At 31.6% G+C, this 23,628-nt stretch overlaps 2 protein-coding genes and 1 long non-coding RNA gene across 4 annotated transcripts; 1 reads left to right on the top strand and 2 right to left on the bottom strand.

Annotated features, from left to right (window-relative positions):
- Nucleotides 1–1,792: 1,792 nt before the first annotated feature.
- On the top strand, nucleotides 1,793–3,021 carry LOC121175182 (uncharacterized). Its single transcript, XR_005892417.1, has 2 exons — nucleotides 1,793–2,199; nucleotides 2,549–3,021. It is a non-coding gene; the product is annotated as an uncharacterized lncRNA (long non-coding RNA).
- Nucleotides 3,022–3,191: 170 nt separating this feature from the next.
- LOC100804231 (UPF0613 protein PB24D3.06c) lies at nucleotides 3,192–8,947 on the bottom strand. The gene is made up of 9 exons (XM_003529562.5): nucleotides 8,556–8,947; nucleotides 8,133–8,209; nucleotides 7,140–7,245; nucleotides 6,294–6,386; nucleotides 6,117–6,182; nucleotides 5,385–5,530; nucleotides 3,994–4,102; nucleotides 3,668–3,732; nucleotides 3,192–3,552 (listed from the first exon to the last, which is right to left on the bottom strand). Exons 1-9 carry the CDS (start codon nucleotides 8,760–8,762, stop codon nucleotides 3,405–3,407), a joined length of 1,017 nt encoding a protein of 338 aa, XP_003529610.1. The 5' UTR covers nucleotides 8,763–8,947; the 3' UTR covers nucleotides 3,192–3,404.
- A 3,342-nt stretch (nucleotides 8,948–12,289) lies between these two features.
- LOC100796027 (zinc finger BED domain-containing protein RICESLEEPER 2-like) lies at nucleotides 12,290–17,761 on the bottom strand. Of its 2 annotated transcripts, XM_014778253.3 has the most exons (8): nucleotides 17,463–17,761; nucleotides 17,331–17,366; nucleotides 17,069–17,146; nucleotides 14,496–15,072; nucleotides 14,102–14,307; nucleotides 12,707–13,974; nucleotides 12,559–12,627; nucleotides 12,290–12,479 (listed from the first exon to the last, which is right to left on the bottom strand). In XM_014778253.3, exons 4-8 carry the CDS (start codon nucleotides 15,063–15,065, stop codon nucleotides 12,436–12,438), a joined length of 2,157 nt encoding a protein of 718 aa, XP_014633739.1. In that variant the 5' UTR covers nucleotides 15,066–15,072; nucleotides 17,069–17,146; nucleotides 17,331–17,366; nucleotides 17,463–17,761; the 3' UTR covers nucleotides 12,290–12,435. The 2 variants fall into 2 exon arrangements, with proteins under 2 accessions (XP_014633739.1, XP_014633738.1); XM_014778252.3 differs by lacking the exon at nucleotides 17,331–17,366 and having other exon boundaries at nucleotides 17,463–17,760.
- Nucleotides 17,762–23,628: the final 5,867 nt, after the last annotated feature.

The following is a 23,628-nucleotide window of genomic DNA, read 5'->3' as shown; positions in this document are numbered from 1 at the left end:
ATATTTAATTGGATGAATCTATACAAAAACAGTAGAATATTTTGTTGTTTTAATATTTTGTAAACATTAAAGAGGGTACATTTATAATAAAAATTATTTGTGAAAATAGGGATTTGAAATAGAAATATTTGTTAAAAATCAATCATATCTTTTGAATATGGTTAATAAATGTATAATATAAATTGTGATATTATTATTAATATAATTTTAAAGATAATCATTATAAAGTTTTATAAATTTATCAATATAGCTATATTTATGATTGAGTGATTATTTATGCTATTGTTATATATTACTACTGCTAATATTATGTGCATATTTTTTCTATTAATCAATATATAAACTCCTAAGAAAAAAAAAAGCTGAGAAATAAAATAGTGGCGTTGAGGCTAGGCCGCACATCAAGACTCAGGAGTCTGCGGTGTACCGGACCGACACATAGTAAAGTTTGGAAATGATGGGGGCACTTATGTCATTTCAATTACTATTGAAATAATGAAGAATTATTTTTTTTATTGGTACCGTCCACTTGTCCCATTGAGAACCACAAATGTTTTCTTTTTTCGCATCCAATGTTGATTCCCGCCAGAGAGAAAGTTGCATGGTGGCCGCTGACTGAAATTTCAGACACTCTCGTAAAAATTATGAACCGACAAATAGTATGTGGACAATACACGATAATTAATTTTTAATATATAAAATTATGTTGAAATTATACAAAATAAAAAATATTTATTATTTTACTTTTATTACGAAAATTGATTTAGTTATTTTCATTCTATCAAACAAAAAGGACAATAAGAAATAGTTAAAATTGTGAGTTTAACTTTTGTAGATGAAAAAAAAATTATTGAAATGAAAGACTCTAATAAAATAATGATCAATTACATTCTTTTAATAGAAATTATTCATCATTAAAGTTAGTGATAAAGTTAGTGATGTTTCACACTAATAACGTAATTATTAAAAAGTATTAAATTTAAATACGTAAACGAAGATAGTCACTAAAATTAGAGCCTACACTAATTGTTATTACTTTTAAAATGTAAAAATGAAAACTAGTACTCTAATGTCATAATCATTATCATTCCAAAAATTGGCAGCTTAAAAAGGATGTTTAATTTGTTAAAAATCTACAGATTTTGCTTTAGTGCATGTAAAGTTTCTCTCCATCCTAAGAAATAGCAAAATTCCCATGATCTAACTTTTGGAATTTTTTTGTTTCACTTTCCAATTTTAAAGCAATGGTTAGATGCACTGTCTAAGAGTTTCAACAAGATTTAGTTCAATGACATTGAGTTTGTGAGTTGTGACTAAACGCAGTACCAAATAATCAATCAAAATCTATCACTTGAATAATTTTTTTTAATGATTAACTTAGCTTAGTGAAGCCAAGAAAGTTAATAGATCTACCGATTCAGAACATTGCTTCGAGTGAATGCCATACATGTGCATTCATATTCATATTCACATTGACGTGAATGACTGAATGAGGTGTATTTTCTTCAATAAGACAAACTTGAGTTGCTTGTTAACCTCTACAACAGTGGAACATAGCCATATATAAAAACTGTATTAATTTTGAAATAATACTTCTCACTTTCGGTCATTAGCATCCGCACATACCTAGCGCTTCTTCAGCTGACATTTGTCGCATTTATGTAATTTTCAATTTTCAGTCTGTTTTTTTAAATATAAAATAATCCTTCCAGTCTGTTTCCCAAGGAAGTTCCTTTTTATAAACATCTCACCACTTCCCATTTGCAAACAGCTTGGTTCCACTTCTCTTGACCTTTGATGCAAACCAATGGCACCTAAGTCATCCAACATTTCATTTATTTATTTGGACAGAAAAGCTGCAAGGAACATTTTTATTGTGAAAAGTTTCTAAGATATTTCACAAACAAGAAATTTATCGTGCTACATATAATTCAATGTGCATCACTTGGACGATATAACTCGTCACTTTTCTTTTCTCATTTTAACATACATTTTTCATTGCTGCGGATGAAGTTTAACTATATAGTGGGGGTAAAAACTTTTAGACAAGAGAGGGATACTAAGAAAACTGGAAGTTGAAGCCTCACAAGTCACAACACAACCCACCAACGCACTCAGCCTCTCAGCTTTTCACATTAGACGCGTTACGGTGCTATGATATGGATTTAAACGCAGCTATGCGTTCATGGAATCAGACAGGTTCGGCTTAGCCACGTGCTGATATTTGTTTCTTAACAACAAATGTTAATTTTGATAGAAATGCCAGTGAAAACCGAAAAGATTTGAACTGTGATCTTTCTTTCTTTCCTTCACTCTTAAGTTCCTTTTTCCAACAACTAGATTAATCTTATATATCTGTCATGTGTTGATAGTGATATGAATGATTGCTAAAAAAACGCCTAAAATATATGGGATCCCTCTTGCATTTTGAGATTGATGCACTAACTCAGGTAGAACAAAACACAATGCAGAAACACACTTTTAAATTCAAATGAAACCTGAAGGATTGACAGTATTATCTGAAGGGCTTGTAAATATGTATTTTCAGATGGATCCTAGCAGAGCAGTCCCGGTCATGGGCCTAGCAGATATACATTATGCATATTTTGGTAGAAACAGCTGGTGAACGAATGGAGATAAGAGACAACGATAATGTCAATTGCATGCAGCTCTTTCAAGCTAAAATGGGAAAATGTTGACTTAAAAGCTTAGTTTCTTGGTTAATAGCCTTGTAAGATGAGTCGGATTTTGGCCAGCTGCTCAGTCGTTACCATCTTCAACAAATCATTGCAAACTACCACAAGTCATTTTGTTTCTGGATACTCACCGTAAGTACTTCATAGTTACATCACTGTAAATCCAGACAGCAAAGCTAGAATGTACATATCACCGCGATACTGATCCCTTTTTGCGGTTGAGGGGAGGGAATACTATTATAAAATGAACAGAATCTGTTGAGGGGTGAGTGTGACGCATAAAAGATGTGAAACCTTTTCAAAAGAAATTAATTAATTTTATGCCGATCTGGTAGTTGGGAAATCATTTCTGCAGGAAAAAGCTAGCAACTACATGTCTACATCATAGCAAATGCTGACAGATCCTATCTGCCGGGGAAAACAACAATGCACAAGGCCGATAAACTCGGAATTGATTAAAATGTTGCAAAATTTACTTGGGTTAAAATTAATTAATTCAAAAAACAGATACACTATATTTCTTAAGACAATAAATACTAACATCTGATATATCAACAAAAACTAAGGTTGCAAATAACAACCCCGACAAATTCAAACCCCTCCACCCCAAAAAAATATATATATGGGAGAAAAATGCAAGATTGACAAAATGGAATCAAAACTATCATAACAACAAAAGAAGGCATTGAAAATTGATAGACACCCGCATTAACTCCATGGATCGTCCCAGCCCTTGGGTCCCTCTCTTTTTAAGAAGTCAATAATAGCATCAACAGCTTCTTCAACTCTGTTAGAGAGGGAATGATTTCCATATTCGATCTCTACTTTCTCTGCTCCTCCCATGGCTTTGCATAACCTGCACGTATTCAAAATGTACCCCGTGACCATAGGAATAATAATCATATATCACAATTCTTTCCAATTGTTAGCACAACAAAAAAACTGACACCAGATAGGAGTATAGCTTTTACCGCTCAACTAGAGCTTTCTTATCAACATAATCTGGCACATATTCGTCAGCCATTGAAAATATAACCTGCCAAAAAAACCAAGGCATACCATGATGACAAATTTCCTCCTCCAATTTTTTCCTTTTAAGAATAATAGATTAATCTCAGATCTTCTGTCTTTGTCTCTTAACAGGATAGAAAACTCAAAGACTCAGTCAAACATAATTGCTAAAAGATAGGAATAAAAACATATCGGGTAGTTTTTATCTTTAGAAAAGCTGATTGAGGAAAAGGAAAATTTTTACTTCAAATTTTAAATTATGATAAAAATATTTACCAATACTCACCTGACAATGTGTGCTAGACATATGCCCAAGTCTCATCTTCAATTGATCATCACTCAGGTCAGAACTGAACATGTCATCATCACCATTATATGAACAAAGGGAGTGATACCTGCAAAAAATTAATTGCTTTTTAGGAAGGGAACAATAGCACGAGACACCAAAAACCTTTTTGCAGTATAATCAATATCAACTTTTTCAAACAGTAAATATTTCTCATGCATCAACATGTCATGCATGTGGTATTGTTACAATACATTAAGGAGAGAAAGGTAATTAAGGATGGAGGAGGAATGAAGAAGTAAATAATGTCTTTGAAAACAGACATTACTTGATAGGTGACAAATTGTCTATTTGACATCTGATATAGCCTAGCTCAAAATCAATATCAGACAACTTGAAACCTTTTACAAATGTACAGTATAGGACTAACTTATTTGGAAGCCTATCATCAAAACAGCAGTAGAGGAATCTGTGTCGAGCAAAACTTGTGGCTTTTTGCAATTGACATTGATACGGCCAAAAGTTAGTGTAGTTGGTGGTTAAAGTTTTAGGGCATGAAATTAGCTTTAAATGAAAGGGTAGAAGAAGTGGGAGTTCTGACTTGTTATCATTTGGGAACTGAGCATCAGCTCTATAGAAAAGAGAAATCCACGGAAGGAGAACTTTCTCTTCTGTTCTTTGTAACTCAATTCACTATATTTTGTAACAACCTTGAATACATGGTAAGAAGTGATGGAAGCATTGGGGTAACGTTAGAGGTTGAATGGGGATACAAGGGACAAGGGAGGAAATGAGAGGTAGGAAATCAATTTGGTAGTTTTGGGTGCCTCCTGCCACAGGGCAGTGAAGTTTATCTCCTCTGATTTCTTTATTCTCAGCTCTCAATTGCACTTTCCTTTTGTATCAAGCGCACTGTTCTATGGAATTTTACCTACTAATTCCATAGTAAATTCAGTTCCTATCAGAATATAATATAATTCATAGTATTGTGAATAAAGAAATAGGAGGCATTTTAAAAAATGAAATGGTTATACTAACAAATAATTCTTTGGTAAGCATGCTCTACCATAGGAATTAAAATAATTTATTGACATGTGCAAGGTTGTGAGGGTCATTTCTTTGCACATTTCAAACAATGATTAAAACACTAAAAAGATTGTGTGGTAGACCATGCTAATCTAAGAATTACTGTCACTTTATACCAGCCACTTTGGACTGATAAGTGATAATTGAAGAGCAAGAGAAGATTATTTTATAATTTAATAAGATCCTAGTTTCCAAATAATGCATCGGCGTCAATGCTAATTGTACATCAGAGTCTGACCCTATTGATTGATATCCAGGCTTGTCTCAGTATATGTGCTGCTCCTACAATATTTCTGTACACTCACCTATAGGCAGTTATTGGGGCAGTAGGATCTGCTTCCATTGGCATTAACTCTAAACCTCGGCCTTCACTTATCATCTTAGCAGCCAAGTCAATCATAGAAGCTGTGTGAGGGAGTGTAGCTTGATATTCCCGATCACTGACTGGAGCCTGAACAATTAAATAGACATAGAAAATTAGGCACTCAGTAAAAGAACAGATGGGATAGCATGACATTATATATTGATATTGATCAAACAAACCTTAGACTTCAAAATTTAAAATCATACATGCCACATAAAACTGTGATATGTGAGTTAATAACGGCAAATGAACCACAGTTAAATACAAGGTTAAGTTGTTGACCCCCACCTGAAGCAGGTTAGATTCTCAACTTCACGTTACTCAAGTAAATGAGACAAAACAAAGCTAACATCAGTTTAACCTCAAACCCACAGTTTGGTTCGAGCATATTGACTAGTTTACCAGCTTTGGAGCTAGTTTTTAACATTATGATTATTTAAAATATCCGAACAGCCTTATGCATATTAAGATAGAAACTTAAATCAGGTGAATTGGGTCAGTCTCATGCAAAAAACAGGACTATTAGAAGAATAAGACCCCTAATTTTTAAAAGGCTGTTTATTTAAGTGGCATAATTGCAATGCATTAAATTAGGGCTGCCATTTTACAGAAGACATGCAGATGAAAGAAATTTTTGCAAGAAGTTCATAATTGATCCATGATCAACGTGTACCTGAAAGATGGCAGCACGAACAGCTCGGGAGCAAGCAAAATTTGTGCGCATGTAATGCACAATATCCTACAATGTCCAAAAAGAGAAAAGCTTATTTAACTGTCACAACAAATGACAGTAGCAAGAAGAGAAGTGGAAGTAAAGTATAGTTAGGACTAAAATGAAGTAACATATAACCTGACAGCCAGTACTATGCCCAAGTAATGCCACACCTTCAGAGTCTTCTTTGTTAATTAAATAATTAATCAGCTGATCCAGCTCCTTAGCATCCTTCAACGTGAATTCAACAAGCAATTGCAAACTTAAGAATCAAGATAATTATGCTTATCAATCAGGTAGAGATATTGACATTGCACCATTCAGTAAAACATAAGAATGAACATATAATATCATTTTAACACATTAAATCTTGAGAATGGCCAAAATATTGAGGTAGCATACATATTTCAAATATATGCTGCTTGAGGTTGTAATCACTGATTTAATGGACCTGGACTCCTAGGAATTAGGATGCTTAGTTTACCATATTTAACAAAACAACTAGATTCTGAAGACATTGTTGGTTGAGGTGATGCCAAAGGTTACACTAATTTAACAGTAGAATAATTACTTCTAAATATCTGATGAAAAAGTCATGATGTTGTCCTTTATTCTTTTGGTTTATTAAACAAACAACAAAATTCTCTACCACAAGAAACCTAAGGTTGGAACTAAGCAACAATATCAACATTTGATTTATATTTCTCACTGTAAGGATATGCTTTTGCAAACACTAAGCTCACTATATCAAAGAAAAAGGCATTTGACTGCTAAATTAAAAAAAAAAAATCTTGTCTTGTGTGATAGTGGAATTATATGGTGGCTTAATCTTAATACTTACAAGTTATATATAGTAAATCCAGAATTTTGAGCTCAACATGTAAAACTAATAAAGCATAAATCTGTTCAATAGAAAGTGTTATAACACTTCACAGCAACCTGGAACCGCACAGCATCACGGGGAATTAAAATTTAATTGATTACTTGTTGCAAGCTGGAGGTGCCATATCCACTGTATGAAGATGACATAAGGAATTGAACTAATGACCAATTCTCATGGTCCAGAGCAATTGCCAGAGGTTCCAAGTATCTACAAGAAGATGAAGAAAAAGCATGTTAGATAGAAACTATTCTAAGGTTTACATCTAGAGGTGGAGCTTAAAAAATGTATAAGAACCAGTATAAATTTTCTATTATTAAATTATCTTATCACAATACCAACTTCTATAAAGTAATTAACTTGAGGGTAGCTATTAGCAAATTGTTATTTCTGAAGTTACTATAATGAGAGGAAACTAACTTAGAAATGGCAAAAGGGTAATAATAAATATTAAGGACAGGTCGTATTGATGACCAAGAAAACTCTGGAGAAGAAGCAAGCTTCAACGCTTCCCAAGACAACAGAGCCATCATTTTGGGCAGGGTCATGAGCATTCAACGCAAAGCGGCCTTTCATTCCCTTGTTTCGTCGTGGCACACCCCCCCCCCAAGCAAAGGGGACTAACTTAGAAATGGCAAAAGGGTAATAATAAATAAGATGTTTTGCAAGCACTTCCCTTGCACGCCTTAAAACCGGAATTTAATTTATCCTACCATTTTATCCCTTATATTTAGCAGGCAACTGAAAAAGCATATTTGATCTTATGAAAGTAGCTCATGACCTTCCCATAAGCTCCCTTTAGCTAATTTGAGTAAGTTTCACATCCAAACATATGAATAAGCTCTCGTTTTATAGGAGCTTATTGTCCAAACGCACCCTTAACTCAATCATGTCAATCATCAAATACTTAGAAATCCTGGATAGGGTTTTAAGCAAAGAAAGCCAAGACAATCACTGAACACTTAAAGTAGAATAGATATTATCTTTCAACCCTAAGAAGAGAATAATTTGGTTTTAAAGACATTGGATATGAGAAGACCAGATAGTGCTGTGCTTCAAAAGAAAACCGAACTGAAATTGTAGGGTATGAAACGTACGAAGTAGCAAGAAAACCATCGGTCAATCCACCAATAAAAATGACTTGCCGCTTATAATCACCAGTCTTAAATGCAACCTGCAAATAAAATAAAAAATAAAAAAAAAGCTATCACAAGCCACTCCACCAAAATCAGAAAGCATAAAAAAAAAGGAGGAAATGAAAAGTAAAGACACAATGACAGAGACTGAACTACGGCAACTCAGGGATGAGATTCACAAAAGAAATAACAAAATAGAGGAAAAAGCAGCACACTCACTGAATAATTACTATTTTTTGGGGTTTGTTTGAAAAATCAGAGATCTCAAAGGTCGAAGACAATGTAGAAGAGTAGGTGCAATATTACTACTAGTGAATAGAAGTTAAGCTAGAAATCAAAATCACCAACAATTAAATCAGATTTAAAAACAATAAGGTAACGGACCTGAATAGGATTGGGACCGTACTTGAAAAGAACCCCTCGGAACTGATTTTTGCGAACGACGGGGCCGACGGTGTCGGCGGAGGGTGCAACGGCGGAGTTATTGGACATTTTGACACTGTTGGAACGACCGGCTCGAACGATTCCGGAGAACCAGGACGAAGAAGAAGACGACAAGGTTGAGGAAGAAGAAGTGAGAGAAGGATTCATTGCCTCTAGATTATAGCTATAGCCATGCTAAGGTGATGATGGTCCAAGCAGCAGTGCAGGGCTCGGGATTCGAGAACCAAGACACCCCGATGGATCAGAACCCTCCCGCGTGGTTCTCACGCGCGGGTGGTTGCACTTCTTAATAACAAAATGGGCCCGCATGGGCTCTATTGGGATGCCACTTGAGACCTAACCAGCCTCGACCATGTGGCCCGATACATCGAAAATATGAAAATTTTAATTTTTCAGGTCTTTTTCTTTTTTCTTTTCTCAATACACTTCCTTTTTTTATTTTATTTTTCCATATTCCCTTCCCTCTCACACACTACTACCTTTTCCCGTTATTTGCATAAATATAAATATAAAATTAATTATATTCCAGAAATTAGTTTTGGGAATGCAATGAATTAACCACGGATATCCACCATTCAAAGAAAGTAATGTTAGCTGTAAGCTTTTCTTGGTGCAACTGAATACAATTGCAAACATATAAGGTATTTAGCTGAGTATATTGTTTATTATTTTTCTAAATATTTTAATCACATTTGCAGTTGAAGCTCTGTCCAAAACTTCTTGACCATGAAATTTAATTGCGGAAAGTGAGTTGGGGACAAGTCTTTCTCAAACACAGATAATGGTGAAGCTTAAATTAAGCTAATCCTACCCTACTCACAGGTTTTATAACAACAGAACCAAATGTGACTATTTTGCTGATTTGATGCGCACTTAGGAATGTTTTGAGGTACGGTTATATCATTATGATTACCCTCCTTAACGTGTTGAACTTTAATTTTATGAATATATAAGAGAATAAAGTTGAAAACAAAAGCTCGACACTCTTGGTGGTGGTGGTGGAAGGTACTTGGGTCGCTCCCTTAAAAATGATATCATGCATTATTTATAAGTTGGTCAAAGTATGTTATATAAGGTGCACCAATGCATCTTATTAAATCCCTCTCTGTGGTCACAGTCGATTATTTAAGAAAACAAGAATGACAGACAGAGAGGCCTACCCCATTTCAGTGAGTAATGGCTATATGGGGTAAAACAGAAAAGTATATGCTTTGCTTGGATAGAAACAGAAGAAATAGAATAATAAGTGATATGATATAAACCCAACAACGGCTTGTAAACGATTACGCATTCCCTCGTAGGTAAATTTAACATATGACCTCGAAAAGTTCTCGATAATACACTGAGCTCCGGAATAATATAGTGGATCTAAACGTCGATAATATCAAATACTTGACCGTTAAACAATTGATGAGTAAACCTGGACATACATGATTATTGTATCTTTTGTAGAAAATATAGAAAGAATTAATCATTTTTATTTTTTTTATTTTTAATGATACAAAAGTTTAGAGGGAAAGATAGTCCTCTTAATAAGAGGTCGGAAAATACCACTAATCTTGGTGATAAATTATGTTAAAATTTACGTCTTATTAACAGATAAAATCTATAATCATACCTAAGACATATAAATTAACATATGAATTAACCGTTAATTCAATCTAATGACTTTTACTCAATTTATTTTTATTTTATGCATAACAAATAGTAACTTAAATTTTATTTACTAGTTATAAATACTTAATTGAATAATTAAAACCATAGATGTGATGATGTAACTTATAGGATAGGATATTTTATAAATCGATTAAATTAAGTCTATCGTTACCATCAATAAATAGAATGTAAATATTAATAGATATTATTTATGAACGGGTAAAAAATATATACTTTTTATGAAAGTATGTACTTAAATAAACACGTGATATTCAGTATATTTTTAAAAATAATAGTAATTCTTGAATATACAATAGAAAAATGCTAACATTGTAAAACAAAAATATTTTAAAATTTAAAATAAAAGTATTAGAGAGGAAGAACAGTTATCACTTTTATATAAACTAGTTGAACTCTATCTGTATTTTTTAAAATAAAAATTAAAAAAGAAAAAGCATTTGAATAATGACAACAATTACATTTTGAAATTTCATTGAAAGAAATAATATATATATATATATATATATATATATATATATATATATGTGTGTGTGTGTGTGTGTGTGTGTGTATTGAAGGGTAATTTAAGAATAGAAAATGGATACACCAAAAGAGATAATTACATTTATTAATAGTTATAGATGACTTATTAACAACAATAATTAATTACTTACATAATTGGAAGATTAACAAAATAGTATTAAAGTTTAAGTGAGATTAATTATCTCCATTTTATCATGTACAACTATTTATATATTGTATTGTTAAGGGACATGCAATATGAGTTGTGATTTCTTCTTCTTCTTTTTTTTTTACTGAAGTGAGCTGTGATTCTTATTGTTATGCAAAATGAGAAAATATGCAAAGTACATTAAAAATGTAAAATTTATAATGAAGTGCTTAATAATTTACTTCAATAAACTACCAAAATTGATATATTTCATTTTTTCAATCATAACTTCACTAAAAAAATAATAATTAAAATTGTTAATCTTAACCAAAAAAAATGCACATTTTCTTAAAAATGTTATCTATAATAAATTATGCATTAATAATAAATTTTTTACAAATTTTGTATATATTTAAAATGTATATGGATAAAATATACATTTAAATTGATTTTTTTCCTCTCTACGTCTCCTTATCATTTTATGTATGTAATCATATCAATTATTTATTTCTCTTCTCTTCTTATTTTTCTTTGGATATAGACACTCATTGAATGTCCTTCAAGGATCTTTTTCCTTTAAACTTTTTTTTTATGAGCCTTATTCCTTTAAACCAAAATCGCATATACACATATATATGCCAAAGCAACGTGCTTGACCCATTTCTTATCTTCTCACATGTTCCTTTAGAAAACCGTTGAGAATGTATAGGAATCATAATCATTAGAGCACATATTTCTCCACAAACAAGATGAATTCTTAACTAACTACCTCTCTATGCTAGCTCCTAAGTGAAGACAAGTCACCATTTCTATAATTCAAAACAGAGTTTAAGATAGTTTCATTATCATAGGGAAATCTCCATCTCCACTACCCATAGGAAAGTAGGCATGGCAACGGGTTGAAACGGGGACGGGTATTGCATTTCCCACCCCCGCCCCCGACTTTTTGACTAATCCCCGACCCCGCCCCCGACCCCCGACGGGGTTAAAATATCCATACCCACCCCCGTCCCCGTTGGAAGTCGGGTTTCCCCGCCCCGCCCCGCCCCCGCTAGAATTGATTAAAATTTTTTTTAAAAGAGAAAAAATATTAAAACTTATTGAAAAAAATTGAAAAAAAAAGGCTAAAAAATAGTTTCATAACAAAAAAACAATAACAAAGCCAAATTCAAAATATAGGATCATTATCATAATTTAAAAAATTACTAAAACAAATCAATCTATTCAATTAAAATCATAAAATTTGGGTATTGCATGAGGAATTAAGACATGCATATTTATTTTCCCACAAAAAAAACATTATCATCTAAATATATGTTGTCCCAACAATAAGTAGCATATGATTCTATTTAGCAAAAAAGGAGATATTAATATACTATGTTGGTTGTCCTTCAACATGTTTCATTTTGTTTAGCAACTTAAACATGTTTCATTCTTTCAAATTACATAATAAAAAAAAGAAACAACTTAAATTGTTCAACAAATAAATGTTAATCATTCCTCCAAATTAGTGACACTAGCAGCACCCATCATTTCACCTGCATAAAAGAAATAAAAAATTAGAACAAAAACTTATATTATATAATAACAAAAAATGAAATTTAGAACATTATTTACCTTCATCATCTGAAACCATTTCATTCATTACATTAGCACATTCAGCAACAACTTTATAGCTCATAGAACCTATAAAAATACATTACTAGTATTAGTTCTTGAATAAACACAAATATCAATTTAACAACATATATGAATAAAACTTTACCCGTATTTTCAGCACTCCACAACCAACTTCTAGCGCACATTAAAGCCTCTAAAGTAGTCCATTGAAGTCTACTACGATGTGGGCTTAATACTTGACCACCAGTGCTAAATGCAGATTCTGAAGCTACGGTAGATACTGGAATAGCTAATATATCCTTAGCAATTGCTTGAAGTGTTGGATACTTGACACCATTAAACTTCCACCACATCAAAATATCAAAGTCAACAGCTCTTGGTAAAACATCTTCTTCTAAATAGTGGTCTAACTCTGATTTAACATAAGAACTTCTAGCCCTTTTTTTTCTTATTATAAATCTATCATACTCAGATAATGCATCACCAACAACTTCACTACCAGTAACATCACCAACATTACTACCAAAAGAGCCTTTGTTCATTTTCATTTGGTAATCAGAAACTAAGTCATAACACAATTGTTGAATGCCCCTCACTTGAGTAAAAGAGTCATGCTCATACAATTTTTCATAATAATACTCAAGCAACTCCATCTTGTACCTAGGATCTAAAACAGTGGCAACTCCCATCACATTATGAATCACACCCCAATATTTATCAAATTTGATCATCATATTTTTTGCCATTTGTTGAATCATTGGGTTAGGAGAGGTAATCCATTGTTTGATTGCCAACTTAATCTCACATATATTTGGAAAATACAAATTAGCAGTTGGATGTTTAGTAGAAGAAAATAATTCAGTGATAGTATTGAACAACTTCAATCTCCCACAAATATCCTTTGCAAATTGCCACTGTAAAGTACTTGGCAAACAAGTATATTGAGACTCTCGTTGCTTTAATCGACAAAATACATCCTCATATCCTATGGCAATTTCAAGCATTTTATAAGTTGAGTTCCATCTAGTTGGACAGTCTAATGCCAAATTTTTAGTGTAAGGGATTCTCAATTGTTTAGCCGTTTCCTCAAATTTTTCCTTCCTCTTGGGTGTTGCTGTCCAATATGCTACACTATCCCGAATATTTTCTACACCTTCTTTCACCACTTCCAACCCATCTTTTACTATCAAATTAAGGATGTGAGCACAACAACGCATGTGAAGTAAAGATCCATCCCTAAGCAAACTACCTAAGTGCAATTTATCCTTAATTTTATCAATCATAGCATCATTTGTGGTACAATTATCTAGGGTGATAGTGGACAGTTTTGTGTCAATATTCCAATCCATCAAACAATCAGTCAATACATTGCAAAGTCTATCACTTGTATGAGGAGCAGGAACATAGATGAACCTAACATAAAAATAGAGATATAATATAAAAACAGCCAAAAAAAAGAGATATAATATAATCATATTCAATCATTTTATAAAATAAAAGGCCTAATAATATAAAAAGTTCAAATTGTTTTATTAATTACCTCAAAATTTGACTTTGTAAGTTCCAACAACCATCAACGTAATGAGCTGTAATAGCCATATACCCCCTCTTCTGACTTGTTGAAGTCCACATGTCTGATGTAATGGCCACTCTTCCATCAAGACTATCCAACAACTTCAAAGTTGTTGCTCGTTCATTCTCATAGATTTTCATTATCTCCTTCTTAATTGTGTTTCTAGTAGGAACCTGAAAAATATCACTATATTTTATTTTATAATATACCAGTTGTATATATCAAAGGATAATTTAAAAATAAAAAATGCATTCATCAATAAATCAAAGGAAATAATTACATTTATTAATAGTTATAAATCAATAAATGTATCTATAATATATTATTTGCATACTTGAAAAAAGGGATTTTGCTAGCGAACCTGAAACACAGGTTGGAGGGCAGCAGAGTATCTCCTAAAGCCAAGGTGATCAACAATTGATAGTGGGTACTCATGCATAATAATTGCTTTTGCCAACTCTTCCCTTGCACGTTCTGCATCATAAGTTCCCGCACCCAACTCTTGTTTTCCTTGCACGACCTTAGGGGTAAGAAATGTTTGGCCTTTCATCCCTCTCATAAAAATCTTGTATTGAACACAAATCTCATTATGCTGCCACAAATGCTTGGTTCCATTTTTTGATTTTCCACCAAGAAGTTTCTTACAATACTTGCATTCAGCCTTGTCCAAACCATTGACTTTAATTTTTTTGAAATGCTGCCAAATCTTACTTTTCAGCCTACATATTCCTCCTTGTGCCTCCACATTATTAACTTCATCTTCATGAGGTGAAGGAGTATGATCAACATTAACAGGTGAAGGAGAAGGTGCAAGATCAACTTGAATAGGTGAATGAGTTTGATCAATTGGTGAAGGTGAAGGAGAAGGAGACTCATTAATTGGTGAAGAAATAGGGTAAATTCCTTCTGGTGAAAAACTAATATCTTCCATTACTTTCCTGGAAAGAAAAAAAATACAGCAGGTAAAACTGGGGCAAAAATTAGAATTTATTAAAGAATCTGAGAGGTTATAAAATATCAATAAACCTCCTCTATTATTCTATTTCTATTTCCTTCCTATTAAGTTCCTTCAAAGTACTTGTAAAACAAATGCTAGAAAAATTAAGTGTTTCATGTTAAAAATAACAACATCATGAACCTTTAGCACAATATATATATACAACTGCACAAATTAAAGAGTAGCTTTCATTGCCCGATTAAGGATAAAACTACAAAAGGATTGAAAATTGCAACCAGCTTGGTTCATGTAGAATAAAATGAGTGCGACAACCAAGAGGTCAAGCTTAATGTTTCATTACTCCAAAACCATACATACAACTGCACAAATTAAAGAGTAGCTCTCTGTTTTGTCTGTGCCTAATGTTTCATTACTCCAAAACCATACATTAATTTTAACACTTAAATCACTGGTGGAATGAAAATAGAGAGAATTACAAAAATTCTATTTTCAAGGATATCATCATACAATAAATTCATGATATCATCATGTATTGAAGGTCAACCAGTAGTAAGGATAAACAAAAATGGTGTCTTATCATACTCAAAAAGAGAAGCAATAGCAAGAAATCAATCACATAATGGCATTAGATTCTAGAAATTAATGAACTTTATACAAAACCACGGGATTCCATCTTAGCCTCCCCCACCTTTTAAATTCATCATTTATGCTCATCATTCATTCGATACAGTCGATAACAATTCAATCTAAAAAATTACAGAGGGGGCTTAAAATAGAGTAGAGTTGAATTCATGAAATACCACAAGGGAAATATATGTTTAATTTATTGGAGATTTAAATGAATATGTAAGGAGAGAATCTCATTTAATGTTGTTTATATCTTATGTATTTGCTGCATAAATTAAAGACCAGTAAATTCATTCTTTTAAATATTTTTAATTAATTAAAGATATATTAAATAATTTTTGTTTTAAACAGATATTGTTTTTCAATAAAACTTATATTTTTGTTTGATTAACTTGAACACTTCACGTATAATATATATATATATATATATATATATATATATATATATATATATATATATATAAATGTTAATAAAATTTGTATATGATAAAAAGGAAAATCTACTATAGTTTTTTATGTTAAAACATGATAATAAATATTGATTGTAAGGTATTTTTTTAGGAACACTGTAAGGTAATTAATAATTATAAAAAGTTATTCATTGGATTATGATTATTAGTGAATGAACTTGGCTAAATATCCTGATTATTGTGAGACCAATTTAATCCCTTATTGATCATGTCGATACTTACCTAATTATTGGTAGGCTTTTACTTCAAAAATTGTTTGTAAAAGTAGCTAGTAGAGCCAACCGAACTTTATGTATCATCTAACCTTCTTCATTCATAAAATGTCTTCAGGTAAGGAAATTGGATAGTGTTTGAAAACAAGAATCGATGGACCTAATAAAGTTTGCTTAATCAATCACTTCATCAGAAAAAATAAAGCAGAACTGTATAATACTATAATTATAAATGGAAGAAGTAGGGTATGGAATGAAAAAAGAGGTCCAGATTTTTAAGGAAATGAGCTGCATTTGTTAATCTGTGTTGTGTCAAGTTGGAAAAGAATGCTTAGGTTTTTCAAGGTCTTTTGGTATATGGAGAAATCTTTTGGGAAAGGATACAGTTTTAGCTTCTCCAGTTCTCCTTGATGCTCTGCTCAAGGTCTTCATATGGGGTTGCCATTTCAGATTTTCCCAGAGATCAGGGTGCTAGGCTGCTATTATGCACTGTTACTCTTGACTTCTGTTTTTCTGGTTCATTGTAATTAGTTTTCTTGTGGAGGAAATATTACCCTCCTATCTTTGTATACTTTTTATTTATTAATAAACTTCCAGTTCAATCAAAAATAACTATATATGGAAGAATTTAGTTAAATGTTTGTAGGAGAATGAACTTGCTATATACCTTGCTTTAGTGCAAATGGAAGTTGGAGATAATCAAATGCGTCAAGTATCAGCTCCACATTCTCCAATAGTACTTCCTCTATGCAACAATAGATGTCAAGTCAAAAATCAGTTCACCAAAAACCGTCAATAAAATAGCCTAATGGAAGCACAGCATGATTATAGCGAAGCTTGGTTATCAAATCGTGAATCACCATGCTAATTTTTAAATTGTGAATCATAATTTGTATAGAAACATAAGATCTAAGACAACGAAAAACAACCTTCTGCATCGGGATCTACCGCATAAATCACACTTTCTGCATAGAGATGATAAACTTAAATCTAAAAGCATTTCGGATCTAATAAGCTGAGATTAAAATAAATTTATGAATGAATGAATGAGAAGAAGGAACCTTCGTTGCGTCCTCTCTTGAGCGGCCTCACGTTCTCCACCACTTCTCCTTGACTGAGAGGCTGAGAGCTGCAGTAGCTGTAGCGGCTGCGGCGCAAAATAAGATTTAGGTTTAGCAAATAGCAATGTGAGGAGTGAGGACTGAGAGGTGCAGCAGTAGCAGCGCAAAATAAGAGTTAGCCTTTAAAAATTAGGTTTTTCAAATTATAACATTGAGGTGGGTCGGGGTCGGGGCGGGGGCGGGGCGGATACCTGTAATCCCATACCCGCCCCCGCCCCCGTTTTGGGTTATCGGGGAAAACCCGAACCCGACCCCGAACCCGGTCAACGCGGTTTTTATCCGTCAAAGTCGGGGCGGGTTCGATTCGGTTCTCACGGGGTCGGGTTCCGCTGCCATGCCTATAGGAAAGCCTTATAACTTCTGGTTTTAGATTTATAATATTGTATTAGAGACTTAGTTGAGGTGCATGTAGTTTGAAAAATATTTGTTTAGACTGGTCGATCTTTTAAATGAATATTTTAAAAGATTAGTCCTTAACTCGTGCTGAAATACTTGAACTAAAATGAAAGTGTGAGCGAATTATTCAAAATATAACAAAATGAGGGAGATGAAATTATAAGTTACGTTGCTGATGATGCTGAGGCCTGAGGGTTTACAACTTTATCCTCAGAAAGCTGCATTGAAAGAAGGTTTACAACTTTTTTCACAGTAGTATATCAGAAAGACTTGCAACTTTATTCATGTCAAAGTTAAAGTGAGAATGTTTAGTTCGCATCTTTTTTCTATTCAAAAGTTATATGATATTCAAAAGTTATATATATATAGTGCAAATGTGTGTTGAAAGACTTTTTAATATAAAAGTCAATATGTTACTTGTAAGGGTAATATAAGCACGAAGAATTGATTTGAAGATTTGTATATATGATGATTCTGCATTGATTGTGATTTGAAAGATGGCGGAGAGTATGAATTTGAAGATTTTGGAGATTTGAAGAATGTTTGTGGTTTATAGAAAGCAAATATGCAAGGTGGAAATAATTGGGCTTGACCCGAATTCTTTATTTGAATATCGTTACCCATACATATTTTTCTATTTTATTTACGATTAGATACATATGTTGTAATTAACATTGACAAGTATCTCATACATTGCATAAATATTTATAAATATAAGTGAAAAAAATAAAAATTGAAAAAATTAATTGATACATAAAAATCTATTTTAGTAATAATATTTAAAAATATAAAATGCAGGTGTTTAAAATTTTTTATTTTAAAAAAATTAATTAATTAAATATTTTTATAATAATTTTCAAATATCATATTGTATTCAAAGTTGATGGAAGAAAATTGTGTTAATTGAATAAAAATGAAGAAACTTAAAACCTTTTAATCAAATAGCTAATTAAAAATATAAATTAAAAACTCGAAAGATATATGTTATAAAATAAAGAAGACGGGAACAGAATTTGCATAAATATTATATCATTTTCAAAATAACAATTCAGATTTATTATACAAAGGTAATTGGTTATGTGAAACACTGAAACATACAGAGATATGCAAGAGAATTTTATTTTTAATAAGAATAAGAAAGTAGAAAAGGGCTCAATAAATGTATTTGGGTAGTTGCTTGTCAATTGTCATGTATATGAGCTTGTGAAAGTTTCGCATAAGTAATAATTGTGATGCATAATTGTTTAAAGTACACGCCAAATTAATTAGATGGTAATATATTGTGAATTGTTTGTTTTTACAGTCAGGTATATGAATTGTGAATCATAGATGAGAGCTCACGATTAGTTCTGAATCTTGTATAAAGTGGTTCATTTAAAGCTGTGTTTTTTCAGCCAATTTTGCGTAGCCGGGAAGTTTGGTTTGTAGTTTAACTGGCTGACCCGTCGAACACTATAATTTGAAAGAAAAATGGAAATTCAGAATTGGTGAATGTGTATTTAAAATTTATACTTCAAAGTCAAGACATCACAAGACTTTCATATTTAGTTAGTGTATTTAGATTATCAACTACTTAAGAATGTTTGGTATTTTGTTGACACTTTTAACATTTGATTTATTTGCTAAAAATATTTGGTGAGTCATTGGTATATGGTAAGATAATCATTGTTTTTTTTTTTCATTATAAGTTATTAGTATTTTTTAGAGAAAACAATAATGCTCAAAATAGTAAAATCACTGTATGTAATGCGCAAAACTTTCAAATTGAATATCAAACTTAAAAGTCGAACTCAAAACTATTTCTCGTGGCAGTTAATCTAAGGTGATATCTCCTTTATTATTTGGTTTGTCCTTTACTAATATAGTTATCATATTATTAAATTTAATCAATTATTAACAAATACAAATCACAAAAGGAGATAAAAAAAAACCACAATTTTTTTTCTTTTTATTTAGTTAGTATTTTATCCTGTGTACTGAACATGATAAATATTTGTTTTTTATATAATTAAAATTTATAATATAAAAATATTTCTCAATATATCTATTATATTATAATTAAATTCATAATAAATAAATATAGATGAATTGAATAGATATATTATATTTTAGATTTATAAAAATAATGAATATAACTTGTGATATATGGTCATTCTTAATTATTGACCATTTCTTAAAATACTATTAAAATTTAATTTAGAGACATAAATTTTAAAAAATGATTGATTGAAAGGAAAAAAAAATAAGATCAAATAAATGATAAAAAAATTATAGTTTAATATAATACAGATTGAGAGAAAGAATATTTTGGCTAGTTGTGCGAGTAATATACAAAATAAACATTAAAAAAAAAACTAAAAATAAATTGTATTTGTCCAATCAGGTAGACGCAACCCATTAAAATGCAAGTGAATGCAAACTGGTCTTTAAGAGACCGTTGCAAGTTGCAACTATCCTCAAAAGTTACATTATAATATTGGAATTTGCAACTTTGCGCACAAAAGTTATAGCAAGAGATCGAAGATAAGTGGTTTTATAATGTTTTTAATTACAATAGATCCAGTTTTTTTAAAGGAAGAAATTATTAACAAATAATTCAATTTCAAATTATAAAGTATTGCAAATAATTTCTTTAACTTAATTATAAAAGATGTTTAAAAATTTTAAATTTTAATTATAAATACAACAAGTAAATTATATTGGTGTAAGGGTTGAATACTCTTACTTCAGCACATACCAAATGAAAGACTAAATACCATTTTCATTACAGTCATTTTTATAAGTGTCTATGTGTTTAGATTTACTTGTCATTAAAACATATCAGACGTAAATTAAGGGAGGAAGCATATACATTAACGAACAATAATGTTGCCATATTATGCGTCACTTGGCTCACCACATCCTGCAACTTAGCCGCTATTGGGCTTCAAAATAAACATTAATTATATTCTTATAAATTCGTTGGAGAAAAAAAAAATTGTGGCTGATACCGCACCAGCACCACTTTGGGAAGCTTCTTTTGCAAAGCCATTCAACCATATATATTCTAACAATTTTTTTATCAATAACACCTATTCCTTAACACATGATCAAGGCGTTGACAACGACATATATATAAATAAACACATCGAGCATCGGAAGATTCGTTTAAATTGTTAGTCATAGTCAAGCAAGATTATATATATAGCAGCACAAAACCGGACAACTAGGCAATAGACTCCGGAATCTGCTCATACAGGCACCCGGAAATGGTGTTCAAGCACAAATATCCTCTTCCTGCTGAGTTCTGTGATATTTTATGAGGTTAAACCAGGTTCTGCTACTATGTTGAAGTAATATATATATATATATATATATATATATATATATATATATATATGTGTGTGTGTGTGTGTGTGTGTGTGTGTGTGTTTGTGTATTTGTACGTATTAACTTTTATATATATAGAACATAAACAAACACGCATATGGCAGCTGCTAATTAAAATGGAACTCTAGCTAGGACGAATGCACTGAACACTTTGTGGGGTCGTTAGGAATCAAAACTCGAAACAAAGTGGCTTAAATATCAAGAAACAACACTTCAATTAATATATACATTAATGTGTTGATGCACTCTTAAAAGTCTATCATCATTATATCATATTTAATTATTTATAATGGGTTTTTGCACGGGTTGATACTTTGTGGTTATCATATCAACTAAAATTTAACCAGATTTATGAAATCCCATATAATTGACTTTATGATTGCCTTTCAACACTACTTCGCTTTTGCGCCGAGGATATAGTGATCCCCAGACCCTAGCATATATATATATATATATATATACACAGAAAGAGAAACTAAACATCAAAAGTTCGCAACTCCAAATGACTATAATGCTTTTTGATTTGATAGATGTGAATTAGTGAAAATACTAGACATCGCGTAATGCTATTTACAAGATTAATCATTGCAAACACAATTGCATATAACTATATTTGGCATGACTCGATCACTTTTTTATTCTTTGAAGTTGCCTTTATATATTTGTGTTTATTTGTATAAACAAAATTTATTAACACCACCAGAGGAATAAAACTTTAGTTTTATTAATTACAACCAGTAAAACATTGTATCTGTATTCAGCAACTGTGTAATCAATTAGTTATGTTAGTTAAGTTGTATCTTAGCCTAGTATAATGCTTTCAGTTTTGATAAACTCAATTCAATATTATATATCCTAGCCTAGTGTGAAAAGGATGGTATCATAATATTTCAGTTTTCACAGTTCAATTCATTCATTTCACAATGCATAAAAAAGTGGTGTAAATAATAACTGCATTATTTTCATGGAAAAATATATGCAAGTCTCTCTCGCTGCGCACGTGAGCAGGAGAAATGATGGAAAGGATGAGAGAGCCGTTCAAAATTGTAAATCAGCCAGCTAAAAAGAGAGCATCCATCTAACTTAGATTGCTAGTATAATATTTATATTTCACGCCCCCTGATAAAGTTTAGAGATTAATGATTAGTTTTGGGCATTGATGGGTATTTGAATATTCACGGCAATAATCGGTTTTTTCGTGAATCCTTGAGAGATGTTAAATTCATAGTGTGCTTTTTATTGCTTCTCACTACATTAGTGCGACTACCATATTGAATTTGAAATACAGGAAAGCAACTTTTGATTCAACACACAAAACCCCTCCATCAATCATAGTCATGAGAAAACAAACAACTCTTTTATATAGGGTAATATATATTAAGTGGACAAATGTATAGTATATAACAAAAGTATCCGTTTGTTCAAATTTATTAAATTTTATTTTGATTAATATTTATAAATAAACGACAATACGATTCTCGATCTAAAAATTAAAATGACACAAGAAATATTTTTATTTTTTTATTATTCTTTTATATGTGTAAGGCAAAACACTCTACTCTCACCTGTCTTTGGCACAATCTCTAGAATAAAGCTTACAACAAGTTGGTACCCGCAGATAATGTAAAGTATTCTCCTCCTAATGATTATTAGCATGGTATCATTACCAATTTCACTTGAGTGCTTTAGACTCGTGATTTTACAACACGATGTTTATTTTTGTGAATTGTTTAAGCCAAGTAATGGAGATTAATTGCTGACAAGTGTAATAAGAAAAGATGCAATCTTTAGTGTCTGTCGCTTTTTTGTTATCATTTAATTACTAGAGTAGAATTTTAACTATGTCCTTAGGCTTAAGTGCTCCATTAAGTCGCAAAAGGGATTCATGTAATTTGTCAATATCAGGTGGCATATCTATATATTTAAAAGCATGCAACTACATATATAATTACCTTAGTTATTTTTTAATTACAAAGTTGTACAAATGAAAAGTTATTAATTACATTCACGATCAATTAACGATCGGTCAAACTGATCGTGAATGAAAAGTTATACATTCACGACTACCATATATAAACAAAAAGTCAAAGCAGAAATTTCAAACAACCGACTTGTCTAGTCCCTAATTTCTACTTTATTTTTCATTTATTTTCACTTATTATTTTTATTCCTATCAATCTTATTTTTCTTCCCTCTACCAAACACGGCAGAAATGTCACATTATTGAAGTGTTTTTTGCAAAAATATCACATGCATGTTGGAAATTAATAATGTCTGAGAATATAGTTTTAAAATTAACTTGTGACGGGGGAATCCTCTAAGGAGCTACATACCCTAGCGT

This window comes from Glycine max, chromosome 7, assembly GCF_000004515.6.
Source record: "Glycine max cultivar Williams 82 chromosome 7, Glycine_max_v4.0, whole genome shotgun sequence".
Lineage (NCBI taxonomy): Eukaryota > Viridiplantae > Streptophyta > Magnoliopsida > Fabales > Fabaceae > Glycine > Glycine max.
The sequence above is the reverse complement of the archived record's forward strand: the minus strand, read 5'-3'. Positions and strand labels throughout refer to the sequence as shown.

Coding starts and splice junctions, on each gene's coding strand:
- LOC100804231 (XM_003529562.5), bottom strand. CDS start 8,762: ATGAATCCTTCTCTCACTTCTTCTTCCTCAACCTTGTCGTCTTCTTCT. Junction 6,387..7,139: donor GCACCTCCAGCTTGCAACAA/GTAATCAATTAA, acceptor TTCACGTTGAAG/GATGCTAAGGAGCTGGATCA. Junction 4,103..5,384: donor GCCCCAATAACTGCCTATAG/GTGAGTGTACAG, acceptor AATTTTTTGCAG/GTATCACTCCCTTTGTTCAT.
- LOC100796027 (XM_014778253.3), bottom strand. CDS start 15,065: ATGGAAGATATTAGTTTTTCACCAGAAGGAATTTACCCTATTTCTTCA. Junction 13,975..14,101: donor TTACAAAGTCAAATTTTGAG/GTAATTAATAAA, acceptor TTTTTATGTTAG/GTTCATCTATGTTCCTGCTC. Junction 12,480..12,558: donor AATGGTTTCAGATGATGAAG/GTAAATAATGTT, acceptor TCTTTTATGCAG/GTGAAATGATGGGTGCTGCT.